This window comes from Centruroides sculpturatus, unplaced genomic scaffold (genome assembly GCF_000671375.1).
Source record: "Centruroides sculpturatus isolate CEXI.00-Female unplaced genomic scaffold, Cexi_2.0 scaffold1227, whole genome shotgun sequence".
Classification (NCBI taxonomy): domain Eukaryota; kingdom Metazoa; phylum Arthropoda; class Arachnida; order Scorpiones; family Buthidae; genus Centruroides; species Centruroides sculpturatus.
Window position 1 is genome coordinate 151,740 of NW_019392625.1, and position 17,321 is coordinate 169,060.

Below are 17,321 nucleotides of genomic sequence, written 5' to 3' on the forward strand. Positions count from 1 at the left end.
CTTATAAGGATTGCATGTGTTATAATCATTAAGCTATACAAAAGAATGCTGGAATTGTTTCAATCATTGTAACGTTGATTTATTTCACTATTGTATTCTAACTTGAAAATTAGTACATAATTAAAAATATTAAATATGTAAATGTTATTGTAATTTATATAAAATGGATTTCTACACTGTAGAGTTTAAAAAATGAAGCAAATACATTAAAATAGTTATTTAAAACTTTCCATAAATTAGAATAAAAATACTAGAAGACAAGCAGGTAACCTTTACAAATTCCAGCAAACCTTCATAAACAATTCTTACAAAATTTTTAAATTTCAGAATGTATAATGTAAAATAATCAAATGATTCTATTAGCAGAACATCATATTTTGGACTAACAGCACAAAACCTTTCTCACTAATTTCTAGCCTTATTAACTGGAGTACAAACGTTTTCGGCCTTCTTAATAGGCTTTCCTCGGGTACACTGTGGAGCGTCGGTTAGTGAGAAAGGTTTTGTGCTGTTAGTCTTAGAAATAGTTCTAGCTACATATGCATAGTAGTATCATATTTTGGTTTATAATATGACATGAAGCAAGAAGGAGGTCAAAAATATTTGTCTAATTAAATTGGTTTTCTGAAATTTATGAAGGTTATTTGCTTGTCTTCTAATTGTTATTTATTTCTGAATTATTATTTCATTTACTATAACTATTTATATAACATATTTGATTATTTCATTTAATATATTTTGATTTAGAATAATACTGACTAACTTTAAAGAAATTAAAATTTACACATCAGAAATATAGATTTGTCTGTCTAGATTAATGTTTTCCAAAGTAGTTTCAATGGACTCCTGTGGGTCTTTGGATCTGCTGATGGAGCCCATGGCAAATTAAAATTAATTTGGAGGTGTGTGGACAACATCAGGAGGTCCACAAAAGTTTTAATAAAAAGTAAAATGATTGTGACCCATTTCCATCAATATGAAAGTTAAAAATAAATAGTGATATATATATTGGCAGTCATTATTAAACTATACCATGCCATAAAGAATAGATACATAAATAATAAATTTTATATTTTTGTAATGTAATTTATAACCCAATTAGAAATAAATTATACATTTTTTTTATTTGTTTACACTATATTATATCCATTTTTCAAAAATAGGCACACTTTAGCTAGTAATTTCATCAATAAATATTACTTTAAATATCATTTATATTTTATTTTTGCATCACCATTCAAGACATCAAAGTTAAATCTGTAATTTTGCTACTACATAATTGTATAGTGTGTTTTCACTTGGCAGTTCAAGGTCAGGTTTTTGCTATGAGAAAGGGTCCATGAACATAATAAGTTTGGGAACCATTGGTCTAAATGATGTAAAATGAATAATTCATTTATACATGTTCTTTTAAAATGAACAAATTTATTTTTATATCATTGTTATAACAAATATTAAGTATATAAAAAATTAATTACAAACAACTAATTTTGACCTAGTTAAAGTTGATGAATTATTCATGATGACTTTTTATATTTTTATTGTTGCTTTTTGAGTAATCTCTTTTCCTCATAAAACTTTTTAGGAGAATTCAGTATAAAATATTACTTATATCATTCTAGTTTTAAAGTATGAGCAACTAAAACAATATTACTACTTCAGCCATACATATATTTTACAATTGAACTGATATACAGATTAAATGTATCTATCATATGACCATACTATCCTAGACCCATAGCTACAGGGGCTATGAGTTGGCTAAGCCTCTTCAGCTTAGTCAGTAGTGTCTATATGCAGTATATATAATATATACTTTCAATTTTATCATGTAAACTTAGGCTACTGCCATTTATTTTTACACTTAAACTGTAGCTAATAGGCAGTGCTGGCTGGAAAAAAAACAGTCACAATTTTTTCAATTCGCTCCTCTAGCCCCCATGATTCATTCCCGGCTACAGGACTGTACTATCCTATTTTTCTCTTTCATAAGAAGTATCAGATTTTTCTTTCTCATTGTCTATTATTGTGACTGATAGTCCTTTCCCAAATTTTTTCATGTACTGTACATCTGATTGGATTATACTTGTATATTTCACATATCTAGACTTTAAAATGTAATTGTTTGAAAACGGTTTAAATTTTATTGTGCCTTTTATATCTTAAGAAATAATACAACAAATCATATTCCATAGTCTGTTATAAATTTTGAGTTACCTATAAATGTATTTGTTATATAACTATTAAAAATTACTTTGTTTTCTTGACTATTGAAAACATTAAAGTGTAGTTAATTTACTGTTTGTGAGTGCCAATAAAGTAGCTTGGATTTAATGAATTTAACTACTTAAAATAATATTGTAATTTATGCTAAATTTAGTTATTTGATTATTTAATGTTTAATTTAGTATTAAATAGTAATAAATCTTAATATTATAGAATTGCATGAATCTGTCTTTTTTTGTGACTATTTACAAGAAAATTAATTTATATCATTTTTTCTTCTAAATCATTAAAAATTTAAGCATTTTGAATACATGATTTAATTGATGGTTTTCCTTATAAATATGTATAATAATTTATTTATAAATTTGTTTAAAACTGTAATTCACAGATTGTTTAATATCTTTAACAAGATAAAATATCAGTGTGTATTATATGGATAATCTTCCTATTGTTCTAACCTCCAAATTGTATGTATGTAAATCTCTTAATAACAGTAAAATATTAATTTCACCATAACAAAATAAATATTAGATAATGAGATTATCTTTTTCACAATGTCATTATCTAACAAAATAAATATTAGATAATGAGATTATCTTTTTCACAATGTCCGTTTAATAATATATTAAACAGACATTGTGAAAAAGATAATCTCATTATCTAATATTTATTTTGTAACTTCAACTGTTTTCTTAATAAATTAATGTTATCATATTAGCTAAATTAACAAAACATTCTTTCAACTTCACCTACCGTTAAAAAGGTGCATTGATTAATTCAGCAGATTAACTACAGGTAACCCCCATATAACATGGTAGTTATGTTCCAAAAAATTGCTGTTATGCGAATTCGTGTTATACGAAACAAAGAACTAATACGAAAAGGAGGGTTAGGTTAAAAAAATTAAAAAACATGCTAGTATATTTTCATAATTAAGATAAATATCTTCATTAAAATTTTTTTAAGTGATACATATTAATATAAATTAAACAATGTTTTCTTCGTCATCACTAAAAACACTATTAATTAACCGAGAGCGTTTTCTTTTTGGCAAGTTATCCTTATCCTCTGAGCATTTTTCTGCATTATCTTCAGATCCATGCTTTACCTTTTGCAAAATGTATGTAATTTTAGATTGCTTGCTTCTAGTTAAAAGGTCTTTATAAATTTCCTTATATGGTGCTAAGCACTTATGAAGAATAAAGCAAGTATGGAATAAGGGAAAAACATTCGGCAACATCAGAAGCAGAAGCGTCGCGATCTGGCAACATTGAAACAAGTTTCGAGAAGGACCACGTGTATCGACAGAAGGCGAGAAGAGAAAATTTACATACTTAAGTACTAATAGTTCACGAAAATAATAATTTTCGTGAACTATTATTACTTAAGTATGTAAAATTTATTACATTTCCTGCTGTACGAGGGTTTTACTGAATTCTCGAACCGTGTCAGAGTAAATCCGTGCTATAAAAGTACCGTGTTATACGGAGAATGGTACCAATTCTCGAACCGTGTTAGAGTGAATCCGTGCTATAGAAGTGCTGTGTTATACGGGGGGTTACCTGTACAATGGCTTGCCATCCTTGTTATCATATTTGTTTAATTGCAATTGTAATAAGAGAACTTGAGAACTTACATATGAATATTTATAATAATTTTAACCTTTTAAATGTAGCTAAGATATATCATTAGCATAAAAAAGTTTCTGAAAATGCTCAGAACAATACAGCATACAACTGAGTGAGTAAAAAAAAATTGTATCATATAGTAACATTCTTTGAGAGCTATTATCACACTATCTTGTTACCATGCATGTGCCATTGACAAGTGAAATAACAATCCACAGAGCGATTCATTGTTGCTCTTTACAAATAGATTTTAGCAGCAGAATGTCATTTCAGGAAAAATGCACTAACATCAAATTTTATGTTTTATTGAACAAAACACCAGTAGAAACATTAAACATACAGTGAGTGAAATAAGGTGTACAATGAGTCTAAATAGCATAAGTGCTTTCAAGAAGGGCAGGAAAGTGTCACCAATAATCTGTACACTAGCAGCCCCAAAATATTGGTGACTGATGAGAACACATGTACAGTACAGATCAATATGAGATATCCCAGGCACACAACTATTACCAAAATTGCTTCTGTAGTTAGAATTTTACATGGCCTTTATCATCATATCTAATATAAACAACTGAATGTATGTTGTGTTTCCCTGTTGCTCATCTGCCAAAGATTCTGATAGATGAACAACAAGAAACATAGATGAGTTTGGCAGGTGACCTTATTGATATGGTTGACAGAGATAAAATTTTGGGGATCATCATCATAGGACAAAAGATGGTGTTTTCTGTATGATCCCTAGTCAAACATGCAATCTACTGAGTGGAGATCATCATCATAATGAAGTACAAAGTACCTGCAAAATAGAATCAAGGGGAAAAGTGATGTTAGAAGTCTTTTTTTAATATCCATGGCATTGTCCACTTTGAATTTATTCCTAAGATGAACAGTAAATAAAAAAGAATATGTGGAAATTCTTTACTACTTGATAGATGAATGAGACATAAAAGATGCAACAAACAGGAACATAAGTTCTGGTTATTCCTTCATGTTAATGTCTATTGGTCAGTTTTGGTCAAATAGTATCTAATGAAACATAACATCACTGCATTGGAACTGCCTGGATCTTGCACCATATGATTTTTATTTGTTTGGTAAAGTAAATGAACCCTTTAGTTTTTTTACTTTATTTATTTTTTATTTTCTTTATTTTTGTATTTATTGTACTTATATATATTTATGTTTAGTATTGATTTTACTTTATTTGTTATGTTATTATTTGTCTTATTATTTTTAAATTATTTTGTAGTTGTGCATTCTTTTTATGATTGGTTAATGGTCCTATCACTATGTTTAAAATTTGTTTTCTAGAATGTTGGCATTCCATTGTATATTCTATTTAAGAAAATTCATTAAAAACCATCTAAAACACTATAGTTATTAAATTTTTGCTGTGTTCTGAGGTTGTTGGAGTGTGTTTACAATCACTAATGTTTTTAAAAGCAATGTCTTGAGGTTCAAACAAATAAATTAAAATTCTTTTTTTGTGTCAACAAAGATAGCTTAGGCCCATGCAGCTATCCCTTGGATCTGCATTGGTCTTGCACCAAGTAAGAAAGATGGCTTCCAGAGATGCTTTGAGATGTATGAACACTGGCAAAAATGTGTTGCTGCTCAAGGACATTACTGAAGGACATGTAAAGAAATTTAATTTCCTTGCATGTAACAAATTTTAGAAATAAAAATATTTTCAGGAACTTTCTTATGCTACCAGCAGATGTATGTACAATAAAGCATCGTCTATCTGAACTAATTGTATCCATAAAAGTTTTGTTAATAAAATTCTTTGGATAATCAAACATGCATAAAATTATCCAAATTATATAAAACAAAGTAAAATCATAACTAAATTAGTGTACATAATGTTATATTTTAAAGCAGTTACTATTTTAACATAAAAAACGAAAACATCATCATCAGATACAAGGGCAGCTTCCCAGCAAGGGGCAGGGAGGAGCAGCTGCCCCTCCTTAGAAGAAAAAGTAAAGTGTAGTAATTGATACACAGACATACAGCATAGACATATCAATTTAGTATCAGTTTAAATAATAAATATTGTGACTAGACTAGAGCCATCTGTCATGAAATCTCACTCCCTACTTCCTCGAAACTAATATGAGTTGCCCCCCTCTAGTTCAGATCCTGGATACGCCACTGATCAGATAACTGATTCAGGAAATAATATGTACCTGATTCCAATAAATATTGAAATAATGTACATTATATTAGTATATGTACAGTAAATTTATTTTGAACTTACCTAATTGTTTCATATAGCTTCAGCAATAATTTTCACATTTATATAAAGAATAAAAAGTAAGCATGTTATTATATGATGGAAACAAGTATAATGTAAACTTGCTTACATTATACTTGTTTACATTTGTAAAGTTTACATAACATTTTTTTTTTACTGGAGTTGGTTCAGATGATTAACATTCTGATAATCAACGCTATTATATTTTAAATTTAAATCACCTGCATATGTATTAAGTACTTGACAATAACTCAATAAAGATTTAACTTGTTAATCCATCAGTTTTTTTTTGATGAATTAACAAATAAAATATTTTTTTTTTTGGTGCTTATACCATTTATAGCAATTTATTTAAATGATTATTAGTAAAGGAAATTCCATTTTTTGAGTATAAAAATGATCAGATAAAAAACCCAAACTAAGCCTATTCAAAGAAACATAATCTAATGATTTTGATGTTACAAAATGCCTTTTTAGGACAAATGGGTTTTTGAATAGAACAAAAAGTGTGTGCAAGAACACAAAAATTTGAACACACATTTAAAATTACACATACAATTTTTTTCTAGTTTGAAAATACAAAATAAAAATAAAAGTTAAAGAATATAAAAACAAATAAGTACAACAATTTTTGGTACTTTTCTGTTAATGGAACACCAACTGATATGGTAAGGTTCAAGCTCTGAATGAGGGGTTTCACACCACCCACAGAATTGTTGATCCTTCACGAAATATTCACCTCCAAAGATCAGTTTTTAATATGTATCAGTATATTGCCTATTCTACACAATGTGCATATAGTCATGTGCTTCGGTGCTTATTATCACTCACTCTTTTTCAGCACCCAGGTGGGGAGGCCCCACACCCCCTAAAACTATATAACATCATGTACTCCATGAACAATCAAGTGGACTACTCGAAGCCGGCACAGTCGCATGGGCTAAATAGTTAAACATGATAGTCTTAGCAGAGCAATGGTATTGTGCATCAGATTAATGTTACAACCAGCATCCAGTTAACAAAAAAGAACCCAATTTTTAATCAACAGTTTTTAAATAAAGTGTTGCAATAATGCCAAATACGAGTTACTCAAAAAAGTTTTGGAAATGTAATAAGGTGGGCAAATAGAGTATTCATTGAGTAATTTTTGTAAATATAACCAATAATCTGAAACTTTAAGTATTGGTGGCTTAATCAGTTTATGTTTTAAGATTAATAGCATTTCCCAAATAAAAGCTGTTTTTGTTGATTTTAATAACTTGATATTATTTCATATGGAAGAGGGCAATAATTCCAGGGCCTGGAGTGACACTGTACAGTAAACACTGTACAATATTCTTAAATAACTAGAGTGAACCTGAAGGACTTTAATATTATAGGATGGTTTTATCCTATTTTATTTATTTTATCTTATTGATTTTGATGATGATGATATAATGGTTATTTAAATTGTTTTATGTAATTTATTTTGACCAATGGCAATATGAAACATAGTTTGAAATTGATTTGATGTTGTATAGTATTCAATGTTCTGATTATATTTGAAAGAAAGTAATAAGTAATAACCTAATGATGGCCTTCAAAAAGAGCTGAAAACATTAGCTAGAGTTTAATTAAAGTGTTTGTTGAAGTATTAAGCTGTGTGCTGACGTATGTAAGGTTATTTGATGTGTTTATGTAAATTATTTAAAGGAACAATACAGAAATTTTCTTAAAAATACAGAGCGAAATTATATTAAATTACAGAAAAATACTATCTAATTACCATATTGCAAAAGATAAATGATCTCATTGAATAGAATTAAATATTTTGTGACACATTATGACTATAAAAAATATTTTAATACTTTGATATTAATTTGTATCTATTTATAGAAGCCTTGCTTAATAAAATATCCTTATTAAATATAAATTAAAATCTATTACTGATAATAAGTATTCTTGTAAATGATATTAAATTTTAAGGTAGTACTACAGAAGGTATATAGCATCACTTTATCTCTCAATTTTTTTAAAAGAGACATATATGATAAACATTTGCAAAACACATGGAATTTTTTGTCACTAACCCAAATGCTATACATCAATGATTCCCAAACTTTTTCAAGACAATGTCTCCTTGGTTCCATAAACTTATACCCAATGTCCCAACCCATTTTCCGTCATGCAAGAGACTTGTAGTATTCTTAGAAAAGCTTTTTTAAGAACCTCACATTTTGTGTCCTTGCCAAACACTGCCTGCATTCAGTAGAATCAACAGTTCTGGAGCTGTTGAGTATTTTTCTGCCTAATGTCCTCTACAGTAGCATTGTTTTGGAACATGTTTGGAATTTTGACATAACATTTAGTAGTGTCTTTCATTTATGTTACCTATTGCTACCTGAAACTGTCCAATGATAGCTGCTTTTTGTTCCAACACATACATCACTCATCATTCAGCAGATGTACTACGTAACAGCTACCGATCAAAACACCTTTGCTCAGTTACAACTGTTGACTCTGCTGAATGCAGCCATTGTTCTCAACATCCAGAAACCCATCTGTTCTCCAGAAATGTTTCTTCTTACCCGTTTTAACAGATGGAAGGGAAAGGTTTGTCGGCGACCCAAACTTTCGCCTAAGGTCACGGTTTGGTAGGATTCTGCCTCCAACTGCTTCCTCCTTGCATCTTTTCATCCCCTACATTTACTTTGCTAGCACCACTTTGGGAATCACTGCTATACACCTTCTATAATACTACCAATTTTTAAATCAGGATTATTTAAATGTGCATTGTCTCTCACAGTTTTAATTCTATATTTAATAATTAAAATATGCTAGGATAAATTGTAGTTAAATTTATCAAAGTTTACAATGAAAAATGTCTTCTTAAGATAATACATATATAAACTGAACACAGAAGAATATAGATTTATATTTCTGATGATTATTTTATTGAATACGTCTAAGAATATTAATAAAATTAAAAACAATAAAATTACCTATCGCTTAATTCGGACACTCTATTTCCTTGAATGAAAACAACGCAATATAAACCTGAAATGTAAATAATTATATTTAAAAAAAATCATACATTTCGGTAATAAACATTTCGAAATGCAATTTATTTACCCAAAATAAATAATATTGTTTGTAAGGCTACTGTACTCATTTTGTTTTTTAATCGTAAAAGCCGAACAATTTTTCCACCGTCGGATCACGTAAATCCCATTTTCACCGCGCCATCTGTTGGCCGAGATTTTTATATCAATATGGCGGCCACCACTGTTCCTTCGGGTTCCTTCCATGCTGTGAGTTTTTTTTTGTTTGTTTGCCATTTTATATTGTTACGAATAAGTTTTATTATTAAGAGAATATTTATTTTGAAAAAAATGTCGGAAGAAATCACTTCGGCGATTATATGTACTTAGTTAATCGTGAATATATAATTTTAACTATTTGTAAAATATAAATGTGCCGCGAAATACTGTCGCCCTGGATGTGGGTGTTTCGCTCTCTGTCGATGTATAATACAAATGAACATCTATCTTATTCGAGAAAAAAACGTTATGAAGTCTACCCATTTACAAATTTAATTATTATTTCATTTTTTGATTTAGCTTTTCCTATGTTTATATGAGGCATTCCATCTTTAATCTGTCTTCTCCACTTCTTTCTATCAGGGCTTCCTCTCTCTCAGATCCTCTGCCACCTTGTGTCTCCATCTCAGCTTTGGTCTTTCTTGCATCCCCCTCCCTATCACATCCAACTTTCCAATCCTCTTTCCTACATAGTTCTTGCTTCTCTCCATGTGTCTACTTTCCTGCATCTTCTTATTATAGGACTCACCTTATGTAATCATTCTTAATTCTGCCCTCTGTCACACCACACATCCATCTTGGCATTCTCATCTGCTGTCTCCATCTTTTCCTGGGTCTTGTAATTGCCCACATCTCATATTGTACATCAATACAGGTCGTGCCTAGTTTTTTATAATCTTCCTTCATTTTACAGCTTATTTTCTTATCAGACAGTATCCCATTCATCATCTTCCAGTTCAGCCATCCACTCTGAACTCTATATTGGATTTCTGCACTATACAGTGGAACCCCGGTTAACGAACGTAATCCGTTCCACGAGTCCGTTCGTTAACCGAAGCAATTTTTCCCATAGAAATTAATGCAAATACAATTAATCCGTTCTAGCCGTCAGTATTTTTGTAATTTTATTTGTAAAATGGGTTTACTTTAATGAAAATATAGGAAAACGTACTCATAAACAGTCGATCTACGTTAAATTTTCGGAAAAAAGGAAAGATTTGATGGGTATATAAAACATCACATACGATCGTTAAAGTTCTAAAATGACAGATAGCAGAAACAATAGGCTAAATTATGAGCGAAAGGCTTGTAGGTTTATCAACAATCTCCGATCAGAGTCGACAAACAGGTGTCAAATAAACGCCTCAGAACAAACCTTTCTCGTGACCTGATCTGGTTTCGGTTTTCACCTGGAGACAAAAAGAAAACAATCGGGAAGCGAGGAATGGGACGCAGGACAAATCGTAAGGTGAGATTCAAGGAAAAAATACTATAAAAACCCCGAATATCAAGGTCAAAACGCAGTTTTCCTAAAAATTCTATGGCGATTAATCTGTGTTGTCTTCGTCTGGATTAAGCCTGAAGTCGTTCCCACTAAAATTTGTGTTGTGTCTCGCGGACTGCTCCAGTCTTGCGGCTCTGTCACCTACCATCGCTTCTGTACCAAGCGAACCCATCTCATTCGCTCTGGGGCTACGACTGATCAGCTTGCACTATCGTAGGACCAGTGATACGCCACTCCTCAGTGCCGAGAGAAAATACTGTAGATAAGCCATTTCCAACTACCTCAAATATGTAAGCATCTTCCCGTTCTAATAAACTATTTTCACTATAAAATACTTGTCATCTTTGTCTCCTCTGCCATCACCAACATACGAATGGACCCTAGACCATCACCGACACATGATTAACTGATTTTCCCTAAAAGTCGGCAAGCTTACAAATTTGACACAAAAAGCCGTTAAGTTCGTAATCTGAATTTTGTTCGTTATCCGAGACAAAATTTTTGCAAAATAATAGTTTGTTAACCGATTTGGTCGTTAACCAGGACGTTTGTTAACCGGGGTTCCACTGTATTCTTCCGTTACTTGCTATGTATGATTCAAGATACTTAAATTTGGAAGCAGTTATTAACTTTTCATCATGGAATTGTATATAACATCCCCTCCACTAGATGTTATATACTGTCTTTACTCTGCTCTCTCTCCCCAGTGGTTTTTTTTTTCATTTCTCCAGCTTCTTCTCTACCTTATTTTGTGATGTTTTGTATAGAACAATGTTGTCCACAAACAGCATATTCCATGGTGCCTTGCTCCTCACATCATCTGCCAAAATATCTATTACCAAATTGAACAGAAATGGGCTAAGGGCTGAGCCCTGTGTGACAGAGGGATTCACTCTGTCACATCTATGGGTGCGTTTACTTTTTGCTAGCTGAGCTGACACCTAGTGCTGCCTGACGTCATACTAGCATGCTCGTAAAAGTATACACAGTAATGGACGCCGCCATCTTTGAACAAACTCCAAGCTCGTTGTAAATTCTCCGAGCATGCCAAGTGCACTAGGAATGCTAGCAATGACGTCATGGTGCAAAAAGTAAATGCCATGCTCATTGGTAGCTAACAAAAAGTATACAGGCTGAGCACGCTAGGGGTGAGATCAGAGCTAAAAGTAAATGCACCCTATACTACTATACTTAAGTCATTGCTCTCACACATTTCCTTTACATACTTTGCATACTTTCCTGGCATTCCCTTTACTTTCATACATCTCCATACTTCCTGTCTAGGCACTTTGTCATATGCTTTCTCCTGGTCTTTGAATACCATGTGCAGTTATGCCTGAATCTCTGAACATTGCCATCAGCTGCTTTAGAGCAAAGATTGCATCTGCTGTTACTCATCTATAGTTATCTCTTGCCTTAACCGTCCTTCCACAATTCTCTTTCAGATCTGCATTGATTGGGACATTAATTTAATTTCTTTGTAATTCTCACATTCCTGCACATCTTTTCCTTCATAAAATGGCACAAAAACATTTTTCCTCCACTCATTTAGCACCTTCTTTTGCTGCTACAGCTTCTTAATAAGATCCCATACAATATCAACATTCTTTGTCCAAACATCTCCATACCTCAGCTGAGATCTGATCAGCTCCTGTTTTTTTTTCTCCATTCTTTATTTTTCTATGTGCTCTCCACCTCCTTGCTTATATCTGCTGCCACTTCTTCATTTGTCTCTCTATCTTTGCATAGTACAGTTGGATTTTCCTCATTCAGTAGCTTCCCAAAATAATTTATGTCTTTCCTTTATTGTGCTGCAATTTGTAGAAATTATAGACCCATAAATTCCCACTGTCATCCGTCTGTCTGTTCTTAATCTCGAGAATGGTGTTAGGTAAATGAAAATCAAGACCAGGTATGGAAAGATTGGTGGCAGGAGGCCCCAATGAACTATATATGAACTTCTGGTGCAAATGAGAAGTTATATTATTTCAATTCAAAACTTCCTCTGAAAGGAGTTAGATAGATGACCAGCATGACTATTTCTAACAGGAAAAGTATGATGTATGGAGCAAGACACTACTGATTTGAGGTGGAGAGCATATATTTTAAATTAAATAAATCAAAAATATGATAAAAAATTGCAGCCGAGCATTGTGACGATGTCACAATAAATAAATGCTTGTTTGTTTGTGTGTTTGTATTTATACTTAAAAACAATTTTGAAAACAAACAGTGAATATTTTGATCTTAAGATATTTGTATTGAATATTATGTTTTTGAAAATAAACTGATTATAATTGTAAAATATAATTTTGAAATTTATGTAATTTTTTTAGGATTCAGATATTCAAGTTACTTATGAAGATCAGCAAAAAATTAACAAATTTGCTCGTCAAAATGCCAGACTTGAAGATCTTAGTGATGAATTAAAATTAAAACAAGTACAATTTAATTTATAAAGAATATTATAAAGTGTACAATATTGATGATAATGCAGATTTTAAATATTTTTGTTTTCTTTAGAAAAATATGATTTAAAAGATATAAAATTAATGCAGTTAATTATTGTAATAATTTCAGCTATAAATCTAAAAGTTTTTGTATTAATTACCATGAAAAATCAAAATTATTAAATCAGAAACAAATAGACACTTTCTATACAGCAATTAATAAACAAACATCTTGAACCGTTTACAGACCTTCATCACATTATTACATTGAATGAAAATGGTGAAGAAAATTCAAACAAACAATTCAAATTTTCTTGATCATTTTCGTTTGATATAATAACCTGATGATGGTCTTTAAAAGGTTCAAGATGTTTGTTTATTAAAGCTTTTGCTGGTATAGAGAATGTCTAGTTGTTTTTGAAGTGATTACAATACCAATTTATAGAGTTACATTGTAACATTATTAAATCAATAACTTAATTATTACACTTCTTGTCCCACTATTATAATTAATTATCTGAGTACTATAATTAGCTCTTGTTAGGACTTATCACACACTATTGATAACTCACTCAGAGATTGATGAACATTAATCAACTAATAGATATTTAATAATGTAGTTTAAGTGATCAGTATCTATTGTTTTTTAATATTTTAATGTGTACAAAAGATAAACAACTTTTTTTTAAACTATTATTTAATTTAAAAAATTGTACTTGAAAGAAGAAAACTTTTATGGAAAATTTTAAACTACAATTATTATGAAAATTGTCTACTCCAACAAAATGTATATTTTTGAGTTAATTAAAAGAATAAAATGTTCCAATCTGGTCACATTTTTGATCGTGGTGTGATAAGTCCTCATTAATAGTAGCTATATTGATAGAAGAGAAAAAAATATAATAATTAAAGGACAAAGCTTTTTGTAATAAGTTGTATTTCATTGTTTAGCAGGATTTGTTACCATTACATAACAGTTATCACTGCCATACCTCTTCCCTGTTATAGCTGTTAATCTGCTGAATGCAGCCAATATTGATTGATCTAAAAATGCAATTTTCTTTATCAGTATATTAATATATTTTTTTGAATATATTTATACTAATGAAAAATATACAATAATAAATATTGCTTACTCCTTTACTAAATTGTAAGAGACATATTGGTTTTTGTTATTAAGTTTTTGCTTTTTGTTTTATGTTTTTGTATTCTTTTATTATGATATATATAGTAATATTAATAATTAATAGAATAATTTGTTAATAGATGTAATTGTATATATTATCTGAATATTTTTAATGAAAAGATTATGTATTAGTAAATAAATACAAGTTAAATTTCTAATAAGCCCTATGTATTTTTTTTTTATATTTTTTTTATATAAGAATTACAAAATTTAGAAGATGCAAAAGATGAACTTTTAATGCTCGATGAAAATGATACAGTTCCATATCCTTTTCTTTAATTTGTTGTTAAATATTTTTATGGTTTTTGTGTAGAATTTTTATAACATATCTATAAGAGAGAATTTATGATTTCTAAAAATATCATGTATAATGAAATTCATGAAGTTCTCTATATTGAAGTTTAATTTTAAATAGATTTTTTTTAAAGTATTCATATTGATTATTTGAGCATAACCACTGGAACTTTTTGTTGAGTTTCTTTCTGATTTGGCGAGCTTTTTTGTTGGCTATATTCCTAACTTTATCCAATTGTTTGTATAGAATATTTGCATCACACAGTTTTCCAAAATATATATGGACCAGGTATAATTGCTTTTCTTTATCTGCTGTTGCTTTACATTTGCTTTTTATTAATCTTCCTAGAAGTTTACGTTCAATTTCAAATTCATTCCTCAAGTTCAATTTCAAATTGAACATAAACTTCTAGGAAGATTAATAAAAAGCAAACGTAAAGCAACAGCAGATAAAGAAGAGCAATTATACCTGGTCCATATATATTTTGGAAAACTGTGTGATGCAAATATTCTATACCAACAATTGGATAAAGTTAGGAATATAGCCAACAAAAAAGCTCACCATATTGATTATAAATGCATTTTATAGATATGTTTGATAAATAAGTTTTCTTTAAATATATGCCTACATTATTTTCTTTTAAAGCTGATGCACATGAGCAGTAAAATTAAAACAATGAATGTTGATTGGCTATGTGCTAAAGTATCAAACACTGCCAAGAGAGATCTGAATTGAAATATAATTCATTTCTTCATAATTTAAGTCTTAAGATGTATTACTTTAACTGTCATTTCTTGTTCCTCATCAATTTTGCTCTTATTCAAGTTCATTGGATTTTCATGTAATCAGCTATATAGCTTTATTATTCTGGTGCCTTACATTTACCAATTAATCAAAACATTATTAGATGCCAACTGATTTTGTTGTGCCAACTGATTTTGTTGTGCCAATATTAGATGCCAACTGATTTTGTTGGCATCCAATGTTGTACTTTTATCATTCAAGTATATCATCTTTAGAAAATCCAATATAAATTTTTTTTTCAATTCCAATATAAATGCTGATTTTGTTGTGCCAATATTAGATGCCAACTGATTTTGTTGGCATCCAATGTTGTACTTTTATCATTCAAGTATATCATCTTTAGAAAATCCAATATAAATTTTTTTTTCAATTCCAATATAAATGCTGATTTTGTTGTGCCAACTGATTTTGTTGTGCCAATATTAGATGCCAACTGATTTTGTTGGCATCCAATGTTGTACTTTTATCATTCAAGTATATCATCTTTAGAAAATCCAATATAAATTCTGAAGAATTGCCTTGTTATTGGTTATGGCTGTTCAAAACAATTTTTTAAAAACAAATTATGTTGTGTTGGAGCACATTTCATATAAGTATTGTATCTTTTTTTATTTATTTACATAAAGTGTTTCCTTAACATATAATTACATATATGTTAGGTGAGGTATTTGTTAATCTTGAACAGAGTCAAACTGAAGAAATGTTAAATAAGACTGAGGAATCAATAAATGCTGAAATAGCAAATATTCAAGCAAATTGTGAAGCAATCAAACAAACTATGTCAGAGCTGAAAGTTCAGTTGTATGCAAAATTTGGAAGTAATATTAATTTGGAACCAGATGACAACTAATACTTGAACCAAATATTGTAATCTATTACATACTGTTTCTAACTTATTTTCAATCAATAAATGACTTGAAATTACATGTAATACTGTAACACATTAATCAAAGAATGTATACATGTATTGTGTTTCAAATCAATTTGTTTCTCTAAAGTACTATAAAAAAACAAAATCATTGAATCTGATATACATTAAAACTTCCAATTATCTTTACTAATTAGTGTACAGGTGTGCATGGAAAACAGATAATCCAAAATAGTCCTCTAAACTATAAAAAAAAATATTTAGAGGTTTTAAATGAACTACAGTATATATACAGCTCAACTCTTACAATGTGATGCAAGTGTGAGTCCCAAGTTTCATATGCTGAAATGTATATTTAGTCAATAAACATAAAATGTAGATTTCTTTTGTTTTCAAAAGTATCATGTAGAAATTTAAATTTCCATTTCTGTACTGTATATGATTTGTACATTTTTTCCAAATTACTGTATTTTAATTTAGTATTAGCGGATTGTTTTTTTCCAAAGCTATTTGTATCACCAACTTTGCCTATTGCAAAATAATATTCTAGAACTAATGACATTTCACTTCCATCCTTAGAATTGACAGTAGAGGAAAGAGAAAAAAGCTGAATGTAGCATATGATACTTTACAGTAATTGCAGGCCTCGGAGTCGCTCACTTTTCTCACTTGTACTCACTTTTCTGAAGTATCCTCACTTTTCTCACTTTTCAGGTCATTTTCTCACTTTTCACACTTTTTTGGTCATTTCTACGTGCTTAAAAATTAGGAAGATGTGGGACCAATCAAAAATAGTTTTAAAGCCGGACGATCTGCCGAATTATCAAACTATCGGACTAGATTTTTATGGAAAAAAATACTCCGCCCGAGCGGGACTCAAAATCGCAACTGCCGCTCAGTGTTGTTAAGTTATCGTCTGTATTTATACGTAACTAGGTAGTCAGTAAGGCTGTGTACACACTAGGCGTTTTTAAACGCGCGTTTTAAAGAACCAAGAGTTCTACATAGGCGTACACACTCAAA

General features: G+C 30.0%; 2 protein-coding genes across 3 annotated transcripts in view; one reads left to right on the forward strand and one right to left on the reverse strand.

Moving 5' to 3' along the window:
* The window catches only part of LOC111617761 (protein disulfide-isomerase TMX3-like), a 38,928-nt gene extending 29,565 nt beyond the window's left edge, over nucleotides 1-9,363 (reverse strand). For both annotated transcript variants that reach the window (XR_002755473.1, XM_023359047.1), the window contains exons 1-2: nucleotides 9,223-9,363; nucleotides 9,093-9,147 (exon numbers count right to left, since the gene is read on the reverse strand). Coding sequence is in view for 1 of the 2 variants with exons in the window: in XM_023359047.1 (XP_023214815.1) it covers nucleotides 9,093-9,147; nucleotides 9,223-9,262 (95 nt within the window). In the remaining variant the exon portion in view is untranslated. The remainder of the gene's footprint in view (nucleotides 1-9,092; nucleotides 9,148-9,222) is intronic.
* Nucleotides 9,250-16,358, forward strand: LOC111617762 (prefoldin subunit 4-like). Its single transcript, XM_023359050.1, has 4 exons — nucleotides 9,250-9,401; nucleotides 13,032-13,137; nucleotides 14,528-14,594; nucleotides 16,079-16,358. The coding sequence occupies exons 1-4, from the start codon at nucleotides 9,363-9,365 to the stop codon at nucleotides 16,278-16,280; spliced, it is 414 nt and encodes a 137-aa protein (XP_023214818.1). The 5' UTR covers nucleotides 9,250-9,362; the 3' UTR covers nucleotides 16,281-16,358.
* The last annotated feature ends 963 nt before the right edge of the window (nucleotides 16,359-17,321 follow it).